Source organism: Hyla sarda, chromosome 4, assembly GCF_029499605.1.
Source record: "Hyla sarda isolate aHylSar1 chromosome 4, aHylSar1.hap1, whole genome shotgun sequence".
Lineage (NCBI taxonomy): Eukaryota > Metazoa > Chordata > Amphibia > Anura > Hylidae > Hyla > Hyla sarda.
Window position 1 is genome coordinate 98,205,034 of NC_079192.1, and position 18,786 is coordinate 98,223,819.

Consider the following 18,786-nt stretch of genomic DNA (forward strand, 5'->3'; position numbering starts at 1 on the left):
TGTACAATGACACAACTCTGCAAATAGTCTTCTAGGGATTCCTGTTGCTGGGTCCGTAAAAAAAATTGAAGGAAAAAAAAAATCCATACTTGCCTATCGCTGGTTCCCTTACACCCTCCCTGATCTTCTGTCTCTTTCCTAATTCTGAGACTAGCACTCCAGCCAGTGGTTAACTAAAATGGCAGGACCTGCAACACGCGCTTGTCTCAGAGGCAGGATGAAGACAGAAGATTGGAGGATTGAACATATCACAGGGATCGGGGTTAGATAAGTATTGCTTCCCCCCCCCCCCCCCCCCCCTATTTTTAGGTAATTTTTACACTAGCACTGGAATACTCCTTTAAAGGCATTGTTAACCGGATTTCATTCATTCTCAAGCCTATGGGAAGTATCATATTGACATCTAGGATGAGTAATTCACAGAATAATAAACTGCATCATATCATGTAAAGCTGCCATAATGTGCATGTGGACTTATTGCATTGGCATAACCTTACACTTTCTTCTTTGCTAATTTTCATTCAGGTGGATGTAGACAAATCTGGAGACATGCGTCTTATTGAGCTGGATGAGTCTCATAAGAGTGAGCACACAGTGTTCATTACACCCCCTGAGATCCCTCATTTACCAAATGGGGAGGAGCACCCCAAAAAATACAGGTAGGCCCCATATTCATAAAGCCTTAGTAGTCTGTGCTTTCTTTGTTGTTGACTAGTTTGCACTATTGTGTAGCCCATCCAATTTTATTTAAAGGAGATCTCCAGCAAAAAGTAAACTTATTCCCTATCCACAGGATATGGGATAAGTATCTGATCGCAGGGCGTCCGACCGCTGGGACCCCCCATGATCACTGGGACGGGAACCGTCTCTCAATGAGGAGCACTTGCTGCAGCTGGCACACACTCCATTCATTGCTATGGGAGCGCCGAAAAGACCTGAGTACAGCTCTCGAGCATCATCAGTGCTCCCATAGAAATTAATGGAGCGCGTGCCATCTACCGGTAGTCAAAACGTGCTCCTCACTGAGAGAACCAGCGGTCTGACCCCCCGCGATCAGCTAGTCATCCCCTAAGTTATTTTTTGCCAGAGTACTCCTTTAAGTTGTAACTTCAGTAGCTGGAGTTAATTTTCAGGAATGGTAGGTCTTTAGAGATGAGCAAACTTACAGTTCAAAAGTCCAAATCTCAAGCATCGACAGTCGATTGTTTTGTCTAGAAATAGTTCTTCCTTTTTTATTGGCGTATATTGGGAAAGGGGTGTGTGTGGTAGGGGAATTTTCTTGTTTATTGTTAAAAAGCACATTATGATTTTTTGGATATGACCTTATGTATGGGTCTGTGTTGGTTAATATTTAATTGTGCTGGTTTATGCCTGCACCTTCCTGTATGTTGTTGTCCTATCTATCTTTATTGTTTAATAAAAAGAAAAATATATAAAATTAAAAAAAATCCCAAACATTCCTGCAAGCAGAGCTACTTGTTCTAGATAAAACAAACTGCCACTGCTTAAGATTCATATTCAGCGATTCAGCATAGTGTTAGGTCACTTATCTGTATGAAGGTTCCAAAAGGGATGGCATAACCTATCCCTTCATGTTTTCACAGTTAAAGGGGTACTCTGGTGGAAAAATGTTCTCAAATCATTTGGTATAACTGGAAAGAACTACACAACTTCCTCTATAGTATTCAGCAGATGATAAGTACTGGAAGGGTTAAGATTTTTAATTTAAAAAAAGTAATTTACAAATCTGTATAACATTCTGGCACCAGTTAAGACCTTCAAAGATGTTTTCTGGCAGTATATTAGGATAGATGAAATATACTGTATCTCTAGATAGATGGTTGGTTATAACGGTTGATAGTTGGTTATCTGATAATAAAGACCTTTAATAATGTTTATTCCTAATCATTAGTTACAGTGGGTTTCCTGTTCTTACAATTGACCTCTTTGACACTCCGGATGGGCTCTTGAAAACCCACAGACTTTCCACTAAAGTTACTGCACCCTGCAGTCCGTCTCCAATGTTTAGGAGAACTAAACAGGTATTTCAGTAGGGTAACTCTTCAAAAAAAGAAAAAAAAAGTCAAATGCTAAAATTTCAGTGTCGTTATTTAACAATGTTCTTTTTGTTCTGCTGATAGTCTTAAATTTAAACAATTTAGCGACTGCCAATATGTCTTTTTTCAGTGGTCACTAAGGGGCCTTATTCCTGCTCATACAATTTTTTTTACTGCATGACAGCCAAGCCCCTGCTCTTATCATTAGAATCAGAGCATCCTAGCCATTTAATACCTCAGATGCTTTGGTCAATTACAACCACTGCATCTAAGTAGTTTTCTTCTATATCTCCATCTGCACCCCCACAACACAATTGCAGGGTGTTGCCCAGCTGTCTAATGCTTGTATTGCTATTAGGCCATGGCAGAGGCAGGATCTGATAGAATGCCTTGAAGCATTATGCTAAAAGACATAATATATGGCACAAGTACAGTAGTTAGTTGTAAATGCTCTAAACTAGTCATTGTGATTGATCAGGAGATCAGGGCTGTCCCTAACATTATAGGATCTAGGACTGTCTCTAACTCTCTTATAGAAGTCATTTCATATATGTGGCATGAAAGTCATTTCCTGTAAGAGTGCATTCACACCATCTTTGTGCAATACGGCCGGCCGCTGGGGAAATTTTAAAACTGTCCGCTGCCGAATTCCCACTGGATCCGCACCACTTTCTATTCATTTGAATGAGCCTGACGGAGTCAGACAGTGACTCCGGTCGGCACATTTTTAAACCGTATCAGTTTTGTTGCCAGACTAAAAACTGTGGCACACCACGGTTTTCAGTCCGGCACCAAAACTGGACACTGTCCAAAAATGAACTGACCGGAGTCACTATCTGACTCCGCCCTGCTAATTCAAATGAATGGAGTTCGGCAGGCGGATTGCACAAACGTGGTGTGAATGCACCCTAAGGCTAACTTGTGGAGAGTACAAAAGTCGCCCTATTGCTAAACCGATCTACAACTTGTTCTTGAAAATGCTAAATCTGCTGTGTCACCTTTGTAGGAAATCAAGTCAGCTCATAAAATAGCAAGACAGTACTCTTCTATTCCCCAAATGTGGTCCCGATGTCTACTGAAGCACTGCTATGGCCTGTGGTTTATATGCCTGCCTGCATATGTCAAAGTCTGCCATTCCAAAGTGAGAGCTCTGCGTACTGCATACGACATCCTTCGGAAGATGCAAGCCAAGAAAATTGACTCTCCTGATGAGGTACGATGAATGAGCCTTTTCTCGATCGGCTCCATTGGGGGACACAGAAACCATGGGTATATGCTGCTGCCACTAGGAGGCTTGGCACTAGGCAACAAAAGAAAGTCGGCCCCTCCCAGCAGGATTCCCGCCCACAGGCACCTAAGCTAATCAGTTTTAGCTTAGTGTCAGTAGGAGGCAGACAAAGGTCTAGAGCTCTCCAGACCTGCTCTTCTTTTTAATTTTATAGTTAGAGCCTGTTTTAGGTTCTTTTCTTCCTTTTTATTTTCTTGTTTTTTAGATGGGGGTTCAGGAGCATGGCGCTACCTGTTCCTCCATATGCGGCTAAGGGGCACGGGGCATAAAGTATGCACCGTTAACCCCTCCCCGCCAACGGCCAGTGCCTGGGGTTGCACCTTGGGTCCAGGTCCCCCTATCTTCCCTGCTCTTCCTGCGGTCTCAGCCTGACGTGATGCAGGTGACTATAGCTGGCTGAAGACATCTTAGTTGAGTAAAGGCTGTTTACAGGGTAAGTATAGGCGCCCCCCCCCTCCGTTTTGGACCCACTCCTCTTTGTTTATTCTGGGGACATTTTCTGTTGTACCATTCTGGTGGAGGGGGACATAATCAGGGGTGTAGGCTTTATTTCACATTATTCAGGGGCATTTTTACAGCCCTACTGTTCCGGTGCTGCGCTATGCGCATGTGACCGGCATTTTACTTTCATTTCGGCCACCTCCACGTGTGAGGTGATCGAAGCGCCGGGGATTCTGTTAGCTATCGGCTGCACTGCCTGCGCACGGCTGGCAGATTTCTCTCTCCCCCGGGCTTTCATAATAGCCGCGGTCCTCTCACGGCACTTAGCTCCGCCCACTCCCCACAGGCAGGGATCCTTGCACTATGGCTTTTCAGTGCGTGCACTGGGGGGTCACGGTCTTCCTCTCAGTGTGGTGCGCGCGCTGCAGGGGGGGGTCAATTCTCGCCAAAGAGGTTCAGTCTGGTGCTGGCCCTGCCCCCCTTCTACTTAGGTTAGCCCTTCTCTCCTCTCTCTCCCTCTCTCTCTCTCTGTCTCTCTCCTCTCTCTCCTGCACCACTGCGCACCCAGGGCCCCCTGGTCCTTCTTCCCAGGATGTTCCACCCGGTTTCCCGTTCTGTGGTGACTGCATTGGAGAGGTCTTCTTTACATCAGACATCCAGAGAGGCTCACTCCCACTGCCCTGATCATACTTTTGGGCGATCTCTTAAGCGCCCTAGGGTGGTCTCCTCGGGTTCCTCTCCGGAACTCGGGGCAGGCGCTCTCCTCATAGGTCTTGCTCCTCTTTCCTGGTTTTCCGGAAGCGCACCTGATCTCAGGGTCGTTCTCCTGGTTGCTGCCCTAGGTCTCCAGGTCTGCATACCAGGTCCATTTTGCCTTCATCTAAAGCCGCTTCCACCCGCTCTGACTTTTCTGGGGAGCTGGAAGATGAGGCATCAGGTTCTGCCTCTGATCCAGAGGATCCAGCCAATGCGTCCGCCTTGGTAAATAACTTGGTCTCTGCCATCAGGGACACCTTCCACCTAGAGGACCCCGGAACTTCGGACCCAGTTCCAGAAGTTTGTTTCACCGCTCCCGTCGCTCTCCTATGGTTTTCAGCTCTCATGCTGAATTTGACACCTTACTGGAAACAACAGGGAAGGATCCTGACAAACGCTTTCAAGGGTCTAAGAAGGCTCAGGCGCATTTTCCCTTTTCCCAGGACCTTATTGCAAAATTGTCTTCTCCACCATCTGTGGATCCTCCGGTTTCGCGTCTGTCGAAATCGACTACTCTACCAGCATCCTATCTGGCGGACAAGAGAATTGAAAATCTGTCAAAATTCGCCTTTGAAGCAGCGGGTTCATCCTTGCTTCCTGCCTTCGCTTGCACTTGGGTATCCAAAGCCTTTTCTGTCTGGGCTTCCCAGCTCCACCAGGGTATTTTGTCCGGGGCCCCTTCGGAAGACTTGACGGATCTTGCACTTCAACTCTCCAATGCTGAAGATTATTTGTACTTTACTTCTGTGCAGTCTGCCAGTTGTACTGCTTTTGCCACGGGTAACCTGGTGGCGTTACGTCGCTCCATGTGGCTCAAGACTTGGGATGCTGATGCCGCTTCCAAGAAATCTCTCACTGAGCCTCCTTTCTCTGGGACCCGACTCTTCGTGATACGCCTGGACGAGATTATCTCTGAGGCTACTGGAGAGCTCCTTATTGCACAGAATAAGTCTTGCTGTAACGGTTCCCTCAGGAAATCAACCTCCTTTCGGCCCTTCCGGTCTTTTGGCTAGGGTCGGGTGTCCAGATTGGCACCCTCACATGATAATAAGGCGCCTTCCTTCACGGCCCATCCCTCCTTGAAGTCGGATAACCTTTCTGGCCACTTTGCAGCCAAGTCAGGCACGCGTAAGCCTCCCTCCACCTGAAGGGACACCCCCACCCGAACACTCCTTTCAGGTGGGAGGTCATTGTACCTTTTCCAGGACGTTTGGTCTGCCCACGTGCAGGACTCTTGGGTCCGAGATGTCGTCTCCAACAGCTATTGGATCGAGTTTGCTTGCTTTCCAAGGGATCGCTTTTTTCGTTCCCGTCCTCCTCATTCTCCTTCCTTGTTGGCGGCCTTTCGGGTCGCACTTTGGACCCTTCTCGCTCAGGGAGTGATTGTCCCAGTTCCTCCCAAGGAGTGTTTTTCGGGTTTCCTCCCTTCAGGGTCTCAACTCATTCCACTCCTTCTGTCGGGGTTTCCTGGGATCTCTGCAACAGGGCTTCGGCCTTGCAAATATGTAATGCGGCCACCTGGTCGTCCTTACACACGTTTACGCAGTTTTTCCAGGTACATACCTTTGCATCTGCTGATGCTGGTTTGGGTCGCAAGGTGTTGCAAGCGGCTGTGGTCCAGCCTTCCACCTAAATTGCTTGAATTTTTTGCCCACCCTGGGTACTACTTTGGTACATCCCACAGTTTCTTTGTCCCCCAATGGAACCGATCGAGAAAAGTAGATTTTTATGCTTACCGTAAAATCTCTTTCTCGGAGGATCCATTGGCGGATACAGCACCCACCAATTTGTTCTGGTGTTCCTGGTTCGGTTACCTGTCCGAGGATGTTTTTAGTTAATGTTTATTCTGTGGTTTCCTCGTACAGTTACGGTTTTTTTTCTTTACCTGTCGGTCCTCTCCTACTGCTCTGGGACTAAACTGATTAGCTCAGGTGCCTGTGGGCGGGTATATCCTGCTGGGAAGGGCCAACTTTCTTTTTGTTGCCTAGTGTCAAGCCTCCTAGTGGCAGCAGCATATACCCACGGTTTCTGTGTCCCACAATGGATCCTCTGAGAAAGAGATTTTACGGTAAGCATACAAATCTGCTTTTATAATGAGTGTGTGGCCTGATCACTGAATCTTTCATGGAGGCCTTTACTTTTCAACAATATTGGCTGCACATCCCATTTACACATGCCCTTTAGCTATTTTATACCCTCTTTAAACTAGCGCTGATCTCTTTAATCATCAGGCACAGGTCTGCTTTTTTAATACTTCCGCAACATCTGACGCTGTAAACATTGCCTTATTTTTCACCCAGTGGAACAGAAGAGACTCATAACCTCATGTTTGTCTTTGTGTATTTCAGGTGTGCTATCGTGTTCTCATGCAGCTGTGTGGTCAGTATGGTCAGCCTGTTCTTGCAGTTAAAGTTTTATTTGAAATGAAGAAAGCTGGAGTGCAACCCAATGCAATCACCTACGGATACTATAACAAAGTAAGTAGTAAATCAAAACGCCCCTTTCTTTATCTGCTTTGCTTCAGTGGCCACAAAATAGTTTTGTCCAATTTTAGCATATGCAGTATGTGTTTTAAAAAATGTAGGCATGTGGCTGCTCTCTTGTCAGCATCCAGCCAGGTCAACATATGCATGGTATTTGTAAGTTCCAAACATATTTGTGTGGGTTTCCTACCAGGCTCCCCAAAAGTTGTTATAACTATCTCTGTACAATGCAGTAGAATATGTTGACACTACATAAGTTTGGGGGGAAATAAATGAATCAGGCAATGGCTGTACCCACACATATTAGACAAAATTAAATAATATTTTGGTCTTACTACTTGTTGTTTGGGAAATAAAGCATAGTGATCCATTCTGCATAGAATGGCTGCTGCAAGTGTGTACAATTAGGCTATTTTCATATGCCAGAATTTCTGCATGAAAATTCTGCATGTACCGTATATACTCGAGTATAAGCCGACCCGAGTATAAGCCGAGGCCCCTAATTTCAACCCAAAATCCCAGGAAAAGTTATTTACTCGAGTATAAGCCTAGGGTGGGAAATACATCATTCCCCCCTGTCATCATCCAGACCCCCGTCATTAACATCCTCATCATCATCACCGCCTGTCATCATCCAGACCCTCATCATCATCACCTGTCATCATCCCCTTGTCATCATCCCACACCCCCCCTTCATCATCCCCTTGTCATCATCCCCACCCCCCTTCATCATCCCCTTGTAATCATCCCACACCCCCCCTTCATCATCCCCTTGTAATCATCCCACACCCCCCCTTCATCATCCCCTTGTCATCATCCCCACCCCCCTTCATCATCCCCTTGTAATCATCCCACACCCCCCCCCCTTCATCATCCCCTTGTCATCATCCCCACCCCCCTTCATCATCCCACACCCCCCCTTCATCATCCTCTTGTCATCATCCGCCCTCAGTGGTTTTCAACCTGCGGACCTCCAGAGGTTTCAAAACTACAACTCCCAGCAAGCCCGGGCAGCCATCGGCTGTCCGGGCTTGCTGGGACTTGTAGTTTTGAAACCTCCGGAGGTCCGCAGGTTGAAGACCACTGCGGCCTTCGACATCATCCAGCCCCCTCTCACCCCCTTTAGTTCTGTACAGTACTCGCCTCCGCTCGGCGCTGGTCCGGTGCTGCAGGACTGTCCGTAGAGGAGGTCGTCCGGTGGGATAGTGGTTCCGGGCTGCTATCTTCACTGGGGGCGCCTCTTCTCCGCGCTGCGGGCCCGGAATAGAGGCGTTGCCTTGACGATGACGCAGAAGTACGTTGGTAATGAACGTACCTCTGCGTCGTCGTCAAGGCAACGTGACTATTCTGGGGCCGGGCCCGAAGGGCTTAGAAGAGGCCTCCCCGGTGAAGATAGCAGCCCGGAACCACTAGCCCACCGGACGACCTCCCCTCCGGACAGTCCTGCAGCACCGGACCAGCGCCGAGCAGAGGCGAGTACTGTACAGAACTAAAGGGGGTGAGAGGGGGCTGGATGATGTCGGAGGCCGCAGTGGTCTTCAACCTGCGGACCTCCGGAGGTTTCAAAACTACAACTCCCAGCAAGCCCGGACAGCCGATGGCTGCCCGGGCTTGCTGGGAGTTGTAGTTTTGAAACCTCTGGAGGTCCGCAGGTTGAAGACCACTGCGGGTGGAGAGTTCACTCGAGTATAAGCCGAGGGGGGTGTTTTCAGCACGAAAAATCGTGCTGAAAAACTCGGCTTATACTCGAGTATATACGGTATTTATAGCCAATACACTTCAATGGGATTCCACTGTCCCAGTCACACAGCAGAATTTCTGTTGTAGAAATTCCGCTGCAGGAATTCCATTGAAGTGAATTGCCTATAAATTCATGCAGAATTTCGTGCAGAAATTCTGCCGTGTGCACATAGTCTTAGACTATTGCTGCTTTTGATCGTCCTTCACTAAGCACAGGGCTGGTTGTAACAAACAACCCCTTTCATCTGGGAGCCTACGTTCAATACCCCACACATTCAGACCCCAAGGGCAGTCAGACATTTCTGGGAAATGTTAACAATACATGGCTACAATTCATGTGATTTGCTGTCTGTGTAATACATGGACAGTCCAGAGCTGCCATAGCGAGGGCATTAGGACAGTGATTGTCATAAAGGGCTTTAAACGGGCATTCTCTGTTAAAAATACCTATCCCCCATTTGGCAAGGGGTCCGACCACTAGGATTCCTTCCCGTGATCTTAAGAACGACTTTGTTTTAAATGGAACGGTGCATGCACCCCACTGATTTTTTCATTGTTTGTGGAGCTGCTGGCGATAGCTGAGTGCCACTCTGTTCAAAACATAGGAGTTGGGGTCCTTTTCTCAAGATGATGGGTGGGGGATTCTCAGCTGTCAGACCTTCTTTGATTTGACACTTTGACACTTATCACCATTGCTGTGAATAGGGGAAGAAATACTTCTAACTCGGAATACCCATCTAGGAACTGCTGGGGACATAGATGAGGCCTTTTTACACAGTGTCCTAACTGCGGTTTTTCCAGTTTACATTATGATAAATTCTTTATAATCAATATCTGGTATATGTATCGTAGCCTATACATGTTGTTAACTTAGGCTTTCTTTATGCAGGCTGTTCTGGAAAGCGTTTGGCCTTCTGGGAACAGGGGAGGTTATTTCCTGTGGATAAAGGTCAGGAATGTTCTTCATGGAGTAGCCCAGTTTAAGAGAGCCTTGAAAAAGCAGCATTCTTTAGCACCGCATGCTACACCCTCAGGTAATTTGCAGGGATCTTCAATTACTGTCACACTAGTTAGGATGCAACATTGACAAATCCAAATGTCACAAACAAGATAGTTAAAGGGAACCTATCACCTGTTTTATGCTGCCCACCCACTGGCAGCATGAAACAGGTGCAGGGAGTGTAGTCCTAGAACACTACAATTTACTTTAAAGGAGAATGATGGCGCAACACTTTTCACTACCCCTGTGCCCGTGCTGCAAAAATGTAAAATAAAAACTTTAATTCACCTTCCTATGTTCCCTCGTCGGCATCCTGTTCCTCCAGTGCTGGTCTGCTTCTTGGACGGCAAGTCATACTGCGCTCAGCGTATCATCGGCCGCATCGATGTCCCAAGAAGCAGGAAGAAGACCAGCACCGGAAGAACGGGATGCCGATATCAGCGCAACAGGGGAACGTAGGAAGGTAGTGACTGCACCCCTATGAGTATTTTCGTGGGTCCCAGAGGCTTTTTTAAAGTATGAATACTCTGAAATGCCCCCAGTGTTCCAGAGTAAATTATAGTGTCCCCCTCCCTGTATCTGTTTCAAACTGGTGACAGTTTGCCTTTAAGGTTTTCATCCCGTTTTCTCTCCTGTATGTCATCATTAGATACCAGTGATCTGGACGCAGTTAGTCATGGCAGTATGGACAGCTCTGTTGACATGAATGCCACAGATCAACCGTCATTCAGTACAGATGTCACCAGCACTGACCCTGCAGATGACAGATCTAGCACAGGTGTGTTGGTGGAGTCTTTGAAGGCTGGATAATGATCTGTTTTGGTTTTTTTTCCCTGACATGTTGAGAGCTATACTAGTATGAGCTGCTTACATCTTTAGGTGGTCAATCTGATCTAGGATACAGCTCTTTATCCAAGGAAGAGGTTCGCAGAGGAGCAGTGCATGATATACAAGAAGAACAGGAAGACTCTAGAGGGAGTGACTCTAGCTCAAGTATGTTCACAAGCAACTTTTACAAACACTGCAAGTGACGATCTCAGTGGGATTAAGATTATAATTGTTCTGCCCTAAACTAAGGACGTCAAGAAGATATTAATGTTGGTGTGTCATGCGTTCTCTCAGTACGCCTTTGCATTGATTTAGTACACCGTATATTCATATAAGCATTATAGCTACTGTGGCACAACAAAATCTTCATTGCTAAACTTGATAATCCCAGTCCAGAGTGTGTGCAGAGACCAACAAGTACATAACCTGTGGCGAGCCAGTACACGATTTTAAATGAATTCAGTTAACAATGATCTTTTAAACTTCACAAGTACTGATAAGTGCGCTTCCAATTTTTCTTATTTTTTCTCACAAATTGCAATTGTTTATTTTTTTGTTACTGAAAACTAGAATCAACCGCACAAGTTATGTACTCTGGACTGGGATTATCACGTTTAACCCCTTGCAGTGCCAACTCGTACTTTAGTCTCTGCCAGATATATTTTGTTTTTTTTGTTTTTTTTTCCAGTGTCAGAGACAGAGAGTTCTAAGGGCAGCAGAGATGGCCTTCCTCAGCTGCTTAGTCCTATTGCTCAAGTTGCCAACTCCACATCCAACATTGTTAGGAAAGAGGTCAAACCAGACAACATCGCTGAAACCTTTTGTACAGGCAAGTAGACACCACAATATCATACTTTGTAAAGCTACCATAATGATGAGCCAAGACCACCAATGCAATCAGCTATTTTTTTACTTCTATATTCTATTGTTGCCTAATCATTTCTCCAATCACCAATATAGAAAAATGTATCCTTAAAGGGGTTATCCAACATAAGCTGATTTTAGTACTTACCTACCAGACAGTAATGGACATACTTTGGAAGGATGCATGCTCATCTTAGGGTTAAATGGCTATGTTACGAGTCCACCATAACGCTGCCTCTTTCGTTTTGTGAAATGGCTATTTCCTGTTGGAGCGTGAGGTCACTTTTCTTCCTTCCACACATCAGCCACCTCACACATTCCAGCACACCTGAGCTGCCTTGCATGTTGTGCTGTGATGTAAACTACATTTCCCTGCAGCCCTTAGGAAAATGATCTCCCTCCCACCCAGTGGTCGCTTCACATATTAAAGCAGACAGGCTCCCTTTCAACACCTGACTAGTGATGTAATGTCTCGGGCTGCGCTGCTACCTGGGAAAAGCTGAGACAGCACATATTTTGTATGCTGCTAAAAATGAACATCAGGGCAAAGAGCTCATGTCAAATTGTGAAAGGAGTATTCCCATCTCATAAACAGAAGGAAAGTCACTAGGATATACCATTATGTAATGTGGTTGGGGGTCCAACCTCTGTGAACCCCACCAATCCTGAAAATAAAGGGGCACAGTGATGATTTATTTATTTTCATGCACATTAAAGTGAATGGGGTTGGTTGCAGCAAGATGACCAAGATCTCCATTGTGCATGGAATACTTTAGTCTCAGGATTGTTGGGGTTCTAGATGTTGAATCCCCATGATCATAAAGTGGAGGTATGTGCTAGTTATATGACATACCTTTATGAAATGAGAGTACACTTTTCTCCGTTATACTAGGCATTTCTTAGTTATGCAGTATATTTTTCTAGAAAGTTTTTTTTTTTTTATTAGTCTACTTGTGCACAGTGTATATATTAAAGTACTAGGGATAAACCATTTGTGTGTTAGAACTAAAGAACAGAAAAATGTTACTCCTGTAAAGTTTTGATACAATTAGCTAAGGGACACATTTTTTTAAATCCAGTATTTTCCCAATTTCAGAAAATGCAGCTGGACTACTATTTGCTTCCTCCTTCGAAGATGCCAGGGAAAGTGAAATATACCAAAGCTGGAGTTTACGTAAGAGGCACAAGAGTGCCATGGAACCAGGCTTAAAAGATCAGTTAGAATGGGCACCTAACAGTGGGCAGTACAAGCAAGAAAATATTGCAGGGCTACTAATCGGTGGCACAGACCAGGAGGAAACAGCTGGTAAGATGCTTCATAAACTGGGAGCAGATGCCAAGATACTCAATGGAGCTCTCCAGAAAAGCATTCCTCGGCCAAAGACCTTGGACATAAAAAGGGCATCTCCAAGGAAGGAAATTGTGAACATAACCAAGGAGTGGAGTGATGACGAATCCCCAGTGGGGGAGGAGGGGTATCCTGACAAGGCTGACTCACCAGTGATTTTTGACCTTGAAGATCTTGACAATGACACTGTAGAAAGTAAACCAATAAAAGCAAATTGCCAGAAGGAAAAACCCAGAGACAGAAACATGAGCATAAGCTCAGCAATATCAGTGTTCCCAGCCAAGCCCGTGGAGAAGACAGATGTAGAGGTAGGATTAGACCCTCTATCAATGCTAGCAGCAGAGACCGAGCAAGAAGAAGAAATCGAGGAAGTGGTGGACAAAACTCTTTTGACGCCTTCTGCTAAAAGGGACCTTGCAGAAGAGATTGAGATGTATATGAATAACATGAGCAGTCCATTGGCCAGTAGGGCTCCAAGCATGGACTTACAAAGGAACACCTCAGATCAGTATAAAAGCTCTAAATCTTTACCACTCTGCAGACGCTTGAGTCTTCCCTCGTCACCTCCACAGGCACCTAGATTAACAAAGTCAAAAACTTACCATGTAAAACCTGAGGAGAGGCAACGAAGTCGGCTCTGGTCCTCTCCTGCATACTCGGTGGGAAGTCTAAAAACAGAAGACCCTTCAGATTCCACGGTTGCACTAATGTCCCCAACATCTTTTAACATTGACACAATTCTTACTCCCAAGCTTGATGTGCTAAAGAGCAGCATGTTTTCTGCTGGAAAAGGAGTTGCTGAAAAGGCTACTAAATGGTACTCAAAAATTGCTAACTACACTGGCCCAGGGAAGGTAACTCTCAACTCAAGCTAATGCTGAGATATGTGTGTTATGCATTTTTCTGCAGTTAGCCCCAATTCTGTGAGGATGTCGGAGGGGTTAGTTTTATTGCTCTTGAAGGCATTATGTGCTCCATGCTCCATGCTGCCTGTTTTATACTTGGTAGCAAGTTCTGTGATCTTGGAACACCAGTGATTTTCACACAGAAATAGAATCTTAAACCCCTTTGGCACTGTTCAGAGATTTCTGCTCTTCTGAAATGTCACATAACATTATAAGCCACAGTTCAGTCAGATAAATGAATTTGCTTAGAGTGTCTGATATTTAGTAACACAAATCTTTTTAAGCAGAACCTAATTAGAATGAACCTTAGAATGTTGTGTGACATTTTTAATAACTGAAATCTCTGAACAATGCCAACGGGATTTAAACCCCTTTATTCAGGCATATTGAAACCTTTCATCAAACTTTGGGTAGATTTATTTAGGTTCCCCAAATGTATTGCAGTCTACATCACGCAGCTAGCAAATTTTTTTTAAAACATTTTACAGATTTTAACAGACATACAGAAACATAGTAACCAAAGCAGCACTTTTAATAGCAAGCAAATGGGCCATTTTTCAATGAAGCAGTCCTAGGGACAAGTCCTAGTCTAAAAAGTGAACGAGCATTAAAGGGGTACTCTGGCCCTAAGACATCGTGGGGGTCCCGCTGCTGGGGACCACCGCAATCTCTCATGCAGCACCCACCTGTGTGTGCTCCACGCAGCACTGGAGGCCATCACGCCCCCTCCAATAGACTTGCATTGAGGGGGCGGGGTGTGACGTCACACGGGGGCGGAATTGTGATGTCACGATACTCCAGCCTTGTAGTCGTGAGGCTTAAGACTCGGAGTCTTCAGCGCTGCGTGGAGCACACACAGGTGGGTGCTGCATGAGAGATTGCGGGGGTCCTCCACAATCAGACATCTTATCCCCTATCCTTTGGATAGGGGATAAGATGTCTTAGGGCCGGAGTACACCTTTAACCAAAGTTTGTCTGTTTTTTTTTGTTTTTTTTTTACTAGGAGCTCTTTTTTTTTTTGGTGGCCATTTTGGCAAAAGGGACTACAAAAAGTGCATTCAGTTGCCGATAAGGCTTTTCAAAAATAGTTGCCATGACTGAAAATGGCAATATTTCTATAAGTATCTCTAAAGAGGTTCTGTTATGTCTGTTTTAGTAAATACTTTTATTCTTCATGAAATAATTATTCTGGAGCACCTTTTCTTATAGCACTCTGTTATTCTTACTAGAAATGTATGACTAAATAGCCAACTGGGTGTGACCAGTTGGGAGTGTGTCCCTCCCTCCACTATTTGAGACTATACAATTAAAGCGGACAGTGCCAGACACTTTAGGGACAGGCTCCTACTGGTAACACCCAGTTGGCTATTTACGCATACATTTTTAGTGTGAAATACAGAGGAATGGCACAACACAGAGTTAACAAAACATGCCCCAAAAATGTTTTCATGGGGAATACAAGTCTTTTCTAAAACAGATTGGTTAGTAAAGACCACAGGTCCTCTATGTGGGTTCTTCCAGCTAAAAACACTTATACATAATAATATTGTTAGCAATAAAATTATTAATGGATAAATGTTGAAATATATGCCAGTACTTTCTTATTTTCACATGTATGGTTAGTTTGAATTTTGGATGTGCTCTTTAAGACTTCAATTTGTATTGGATATGTACATAAAAATTCTTATTGTATTATTTTCTGAATGTCACATAGGATCCGAATTCTGACCGCATGAGCCTGTGCTCGAGTGGGACAGGAGATGTAGAATCAGGCTCTCTCAATGAAGATGACTTTGAAGGCATTCCCTCTTCACGTGACAATGACCTCAACACTGCCAACAGCTCAGTGGGCATGAGTAGAACCAGCCTGGAGAGTAACACTTCCCAAGAGGGCAGCTCAAAGCAGCTCTACAACAGTAGTAAGCGGCAATGACCTGAAACTTTATCAGAAGGAGGATGTAAAAAGGAGGATACTAACCAATGTCTTCTCTTGAACACAGGCTCGCCTTCTAGGATCACAATAAACTACAAAACTGAGCCTCATTCCTCAAGCAATTCCAGCAGTACCAGTGTATTCCAGAACTATGCCATGGAGGTGCGCGATGTTGACGATTATTACCACATCCTGTCCCTTTCTCATTAAAACCATTTTGAATGAACACATTTTATGCACTACACATATGTTTTTATTTAGAAATTTTATGTTGCGTGCAATAGACTTAACCACAGTGTAAACAGAATATCATTGTAAATTTTTATGAGTAAATATTGTTATATTTGTGATTACTGTATACAGTGCTCAAATAGAGGATGGTATTCAGACCAGGTAAATGGAGATTAAAGTGTTGCCCTATAGTGAACAGGGTTTTTGGGGAAAGCCCCTACTATTTTGGAGGACTAAGTAGGACCATAGATATTAGTGTTTCCCTGCCAGTGTGCCTCCATCTGTTGCAAACCTATTAATCCCAGTGGCAATCTCTTGATCGCCAGTAAATGCTCATTTAGTCCACACACAGCCAAGAAAAACCAAATGTGGTCACATGATGCTGGTGGAAATCTATGATCTAGTTCTAATCAATGCACTTCTCTTAAAGGTCCTGATCTCCAGTTGCTCGCGGTGTCTGACATGTGATTGTCTTGTTCATGATGAAGAGATTATGGCAGGCTGGACAGCAGATGACTCAAATCTCAACACAACATGTCCCTTCTGTGGCAATTCCTTCCTCCCATTCTTAAATATAGAAATCCGAGATTTGCGACGACCCAGCAGGTACGTTTCTTGTAGTTGGTGGGAAGGATAAGAACATGTAAGGCTCACACATTTACAGAATATATCTAGAAGAACGCCAAAATATATGTCTGTTATATTTGCCAATGCAATAACCCTCACCATTGTCTCTCTATTAGATACTTCATGAAAGCCAGTCCATCTGCAGAATGTATGCCCATTCCTTCTGTTTCATCCCAGAGACCCAAGTCTGAAATTGTTACTCCCACTTTTTCCCTTAATCCAAGGTTGGTACTTTTGCTTTGGGCAGAAAATATATTTATTGTTCAGGTTTTCACATCTTCTGGCACTAAAGCATGCAGTCCCATTGTAGTGAATGGGAAACTCTGACTACAGACTCTGCATGCTTCCCTTTACATCAGGGTTTACCAACAAAGGTGCCTCCAGCTGTGGCCAAACTACAACTCCCAGCATGCCCAGACAGCCTTTGGCTGTCTGGGCATGCTGGGAGTTGTAGTTTGGCCACAGCTGGAGGCACCTTGGTTGGGAAACACTGGTTTACATAATTATTCAAGTTATTCAAACCGGAGACTGTTTTTAAAGATGACTTACCATTCCTATAAAACTTGTGTCCTGTTGTTAAATTTGTATAGTGGAAGATAAGCACACAGAGTATAAGTGTCATAGAGTATAAGTGTCACTGCAGCTGGCACGAATATTGTCATGTACTGAGCACCTGTGTGTCAATCCCATGACTAGGACTGTTTATCCTATTGTGGGATGGAACATCCTTAAAAAAGTAATACAGAAAATATATTGGGTGATTGTATAACTTTAACTATATAATGATGTTGCTGCATATAAATATACTTTTTCAATTTTTTTTTTTTTTTTTTAGCAAAACAAAATTGGAAGAGACTAATGTCAGGATCATACAGATCCCAAAAGGAAGGAGGAAGAATGATAGCAGTGAATCAGCATCTCCAAGTCTCCCTGTAGTGAGAAGCATCAGTACGTTCAGCCCTTTGGATGAGAAGCCATCTAGCAAACTGAGCCATGTTTCCACTGGCAGCCTGCCTACTAACCTTCAGACTTCCGCTGTATGTGACCCTGTAATTCTACATTAACAAACTCATGTAACAGTGTCTGGGCACTTGCTCTTCTAACAAATTTTAGTGGACCACAAAATTACATTACATTTAGACTTTGTTTCTAGGAGCACAACCCTGCCTTATGTTGCATAGTTAATTTGACATAGAAAATTTTGAAAGGTGTAGATGTGTGCATAGTACAAGCATTTAGTCTCCTCATGATGAACACATCATCTTAAGAAAACTCATTAATATTCTCTCTCATCTCACTGTAGTTAAAATGTCATTTTACTTAACACCTTAAGGATACAGCGATTTTTTTAGTTTTGCACTTTCTTTTTGTCCTCCTCGCCTTCTAATAGCCATAATGCTTTTAATTCTCCACCTACAGACCCATATGAGGGCTCCAATCGTACTCTATAATGACATCACCCATTTTACCAACAAATGTGGGGCAAAATAAAATAAAAAATCCATTTGGCTATTTGTTTCTATGCAGTGTACTTTTTGGTAAAAGTGGCATTGGGGGAGATTTACCAATACCTGTCCAGAGGAAAAGTTGCCGATAGCAACCAATCAGCTCGCTTCTTTCCTTTTCAACAAGGCCTCTGCAAAATGAAAGAAACAATCTGATTGGTTACTATGGGTAACTGGGCAACCTTTCTTCTGCACAGGTTTTGATAAATCTCTCCCATTATCTTTATTCTGTAGATCCATATGATTACAATGATACCCAATTTATGTAGGTTTTGTTTTACTTTACTACTTATAGCAGCCAAGACCAACCATCTATAAAGCACGCTCAGCTTCTGAGCACGTTTCATCGACCGGGCGCAGGGTGTGCATTTTTGCCCTGTGTCCTCTAGAGGTTAAAGTGTTGTTATCATAATAAAAAAAAAACATTTTGATGGTTTGGGATCTTATTGCTGAGACCCCCACTGATCAGGAAAACTATTAGAAAGGACCACATGCATAAATGCTTCACTCCCTGAGTTGCAGAAATCTCCATCCAATTTCCATAGACTCATGAAGCCAATCTGGTGCAACTGGATAGAGATTGCAGCAAACAGGGGAGTGAAGCACTTAAAGGGGTACTTCAGCCTTTGCAAACCTATCTCCGATACACAGTGATCTCCAGAATGGTGCCCAAATCTCTCTGTTCAGTAAGCATAGGGTCTACAGACCCCCAGCATGCATTCGCTATGAGAGCTATATAAGCACTGCACTCGTGTATCTACGGCTATCCTATAGACAAAA

At 44.3% G+C, this 18,786-nt stretch overlaps 1 protein-coding gene across 5 annotated transcripts in view; it reads left to right on the top strand.

Annotated features, from left to right (window-relative positions):
* Window positions 1–18,786, top strand: part of DENND4A (DENN domain containing 4A) — a 146,624-nt gene that overhangs the window by 112,691 nt on the left and 15,147 nt on the right. For 4 of the 5 annotated variants that reach the window (XM_056571701.1, XM_056571702.1, XM_056571703.1 and 1 more), the window contains 14 exons: window positions 526–659; window positions 1,913–2,042; window positions 3,064–3,270; window positions 6,891–7,019; window positions 9,655–9,799; window positions 10,415–10,543; window positions 10,645–10,758; window positions 11,282–11,422; window positions 12,554–13,659; window positions 15,425–15,629; window positions 15,711–15,805; window positions 16,305–16,480; window positions 16,618–16,725; window positions 17,337–17,538. In XM_056571701.1, the coding sequence (XP_056427676.1) occupies window positions 526–659; window positions 1,913–2,042; window positions 3,064–3,270; window positions 6,891–7,019; window positions 9,655–9,799; window positions 10,415–10,543; window positions 10,645–10,758; window positions 11,282–11,422; window positions 12,554–13,659; window positions 15,425–15,629; window positions 15,711–15,805; window positions 16,305–16,480; window positions 16,618–16,725; window positions 17,337–17,538 (3,021 nt within the window). The remainder of the gene's footprint in view (window positions 1–525; window positions 660–1,912; window positions 2,043–3,063; window positions 3,271–6,890; window positions 7,020–9,654; window positions 9,800–10,414; window positions 10,544–10,644; window positions 10,759–11,281; window positions 11,423–12,553; window positions 13,660–15,424; window positions 15,630–15,710; window positions 15,806–16,304; window positions 16,481–16,617; window positions 16,726–17,336; window positions 17,539–18,786) is intronic. The other variant, XM_056571704.1, reaches the window with a different exon arrangement.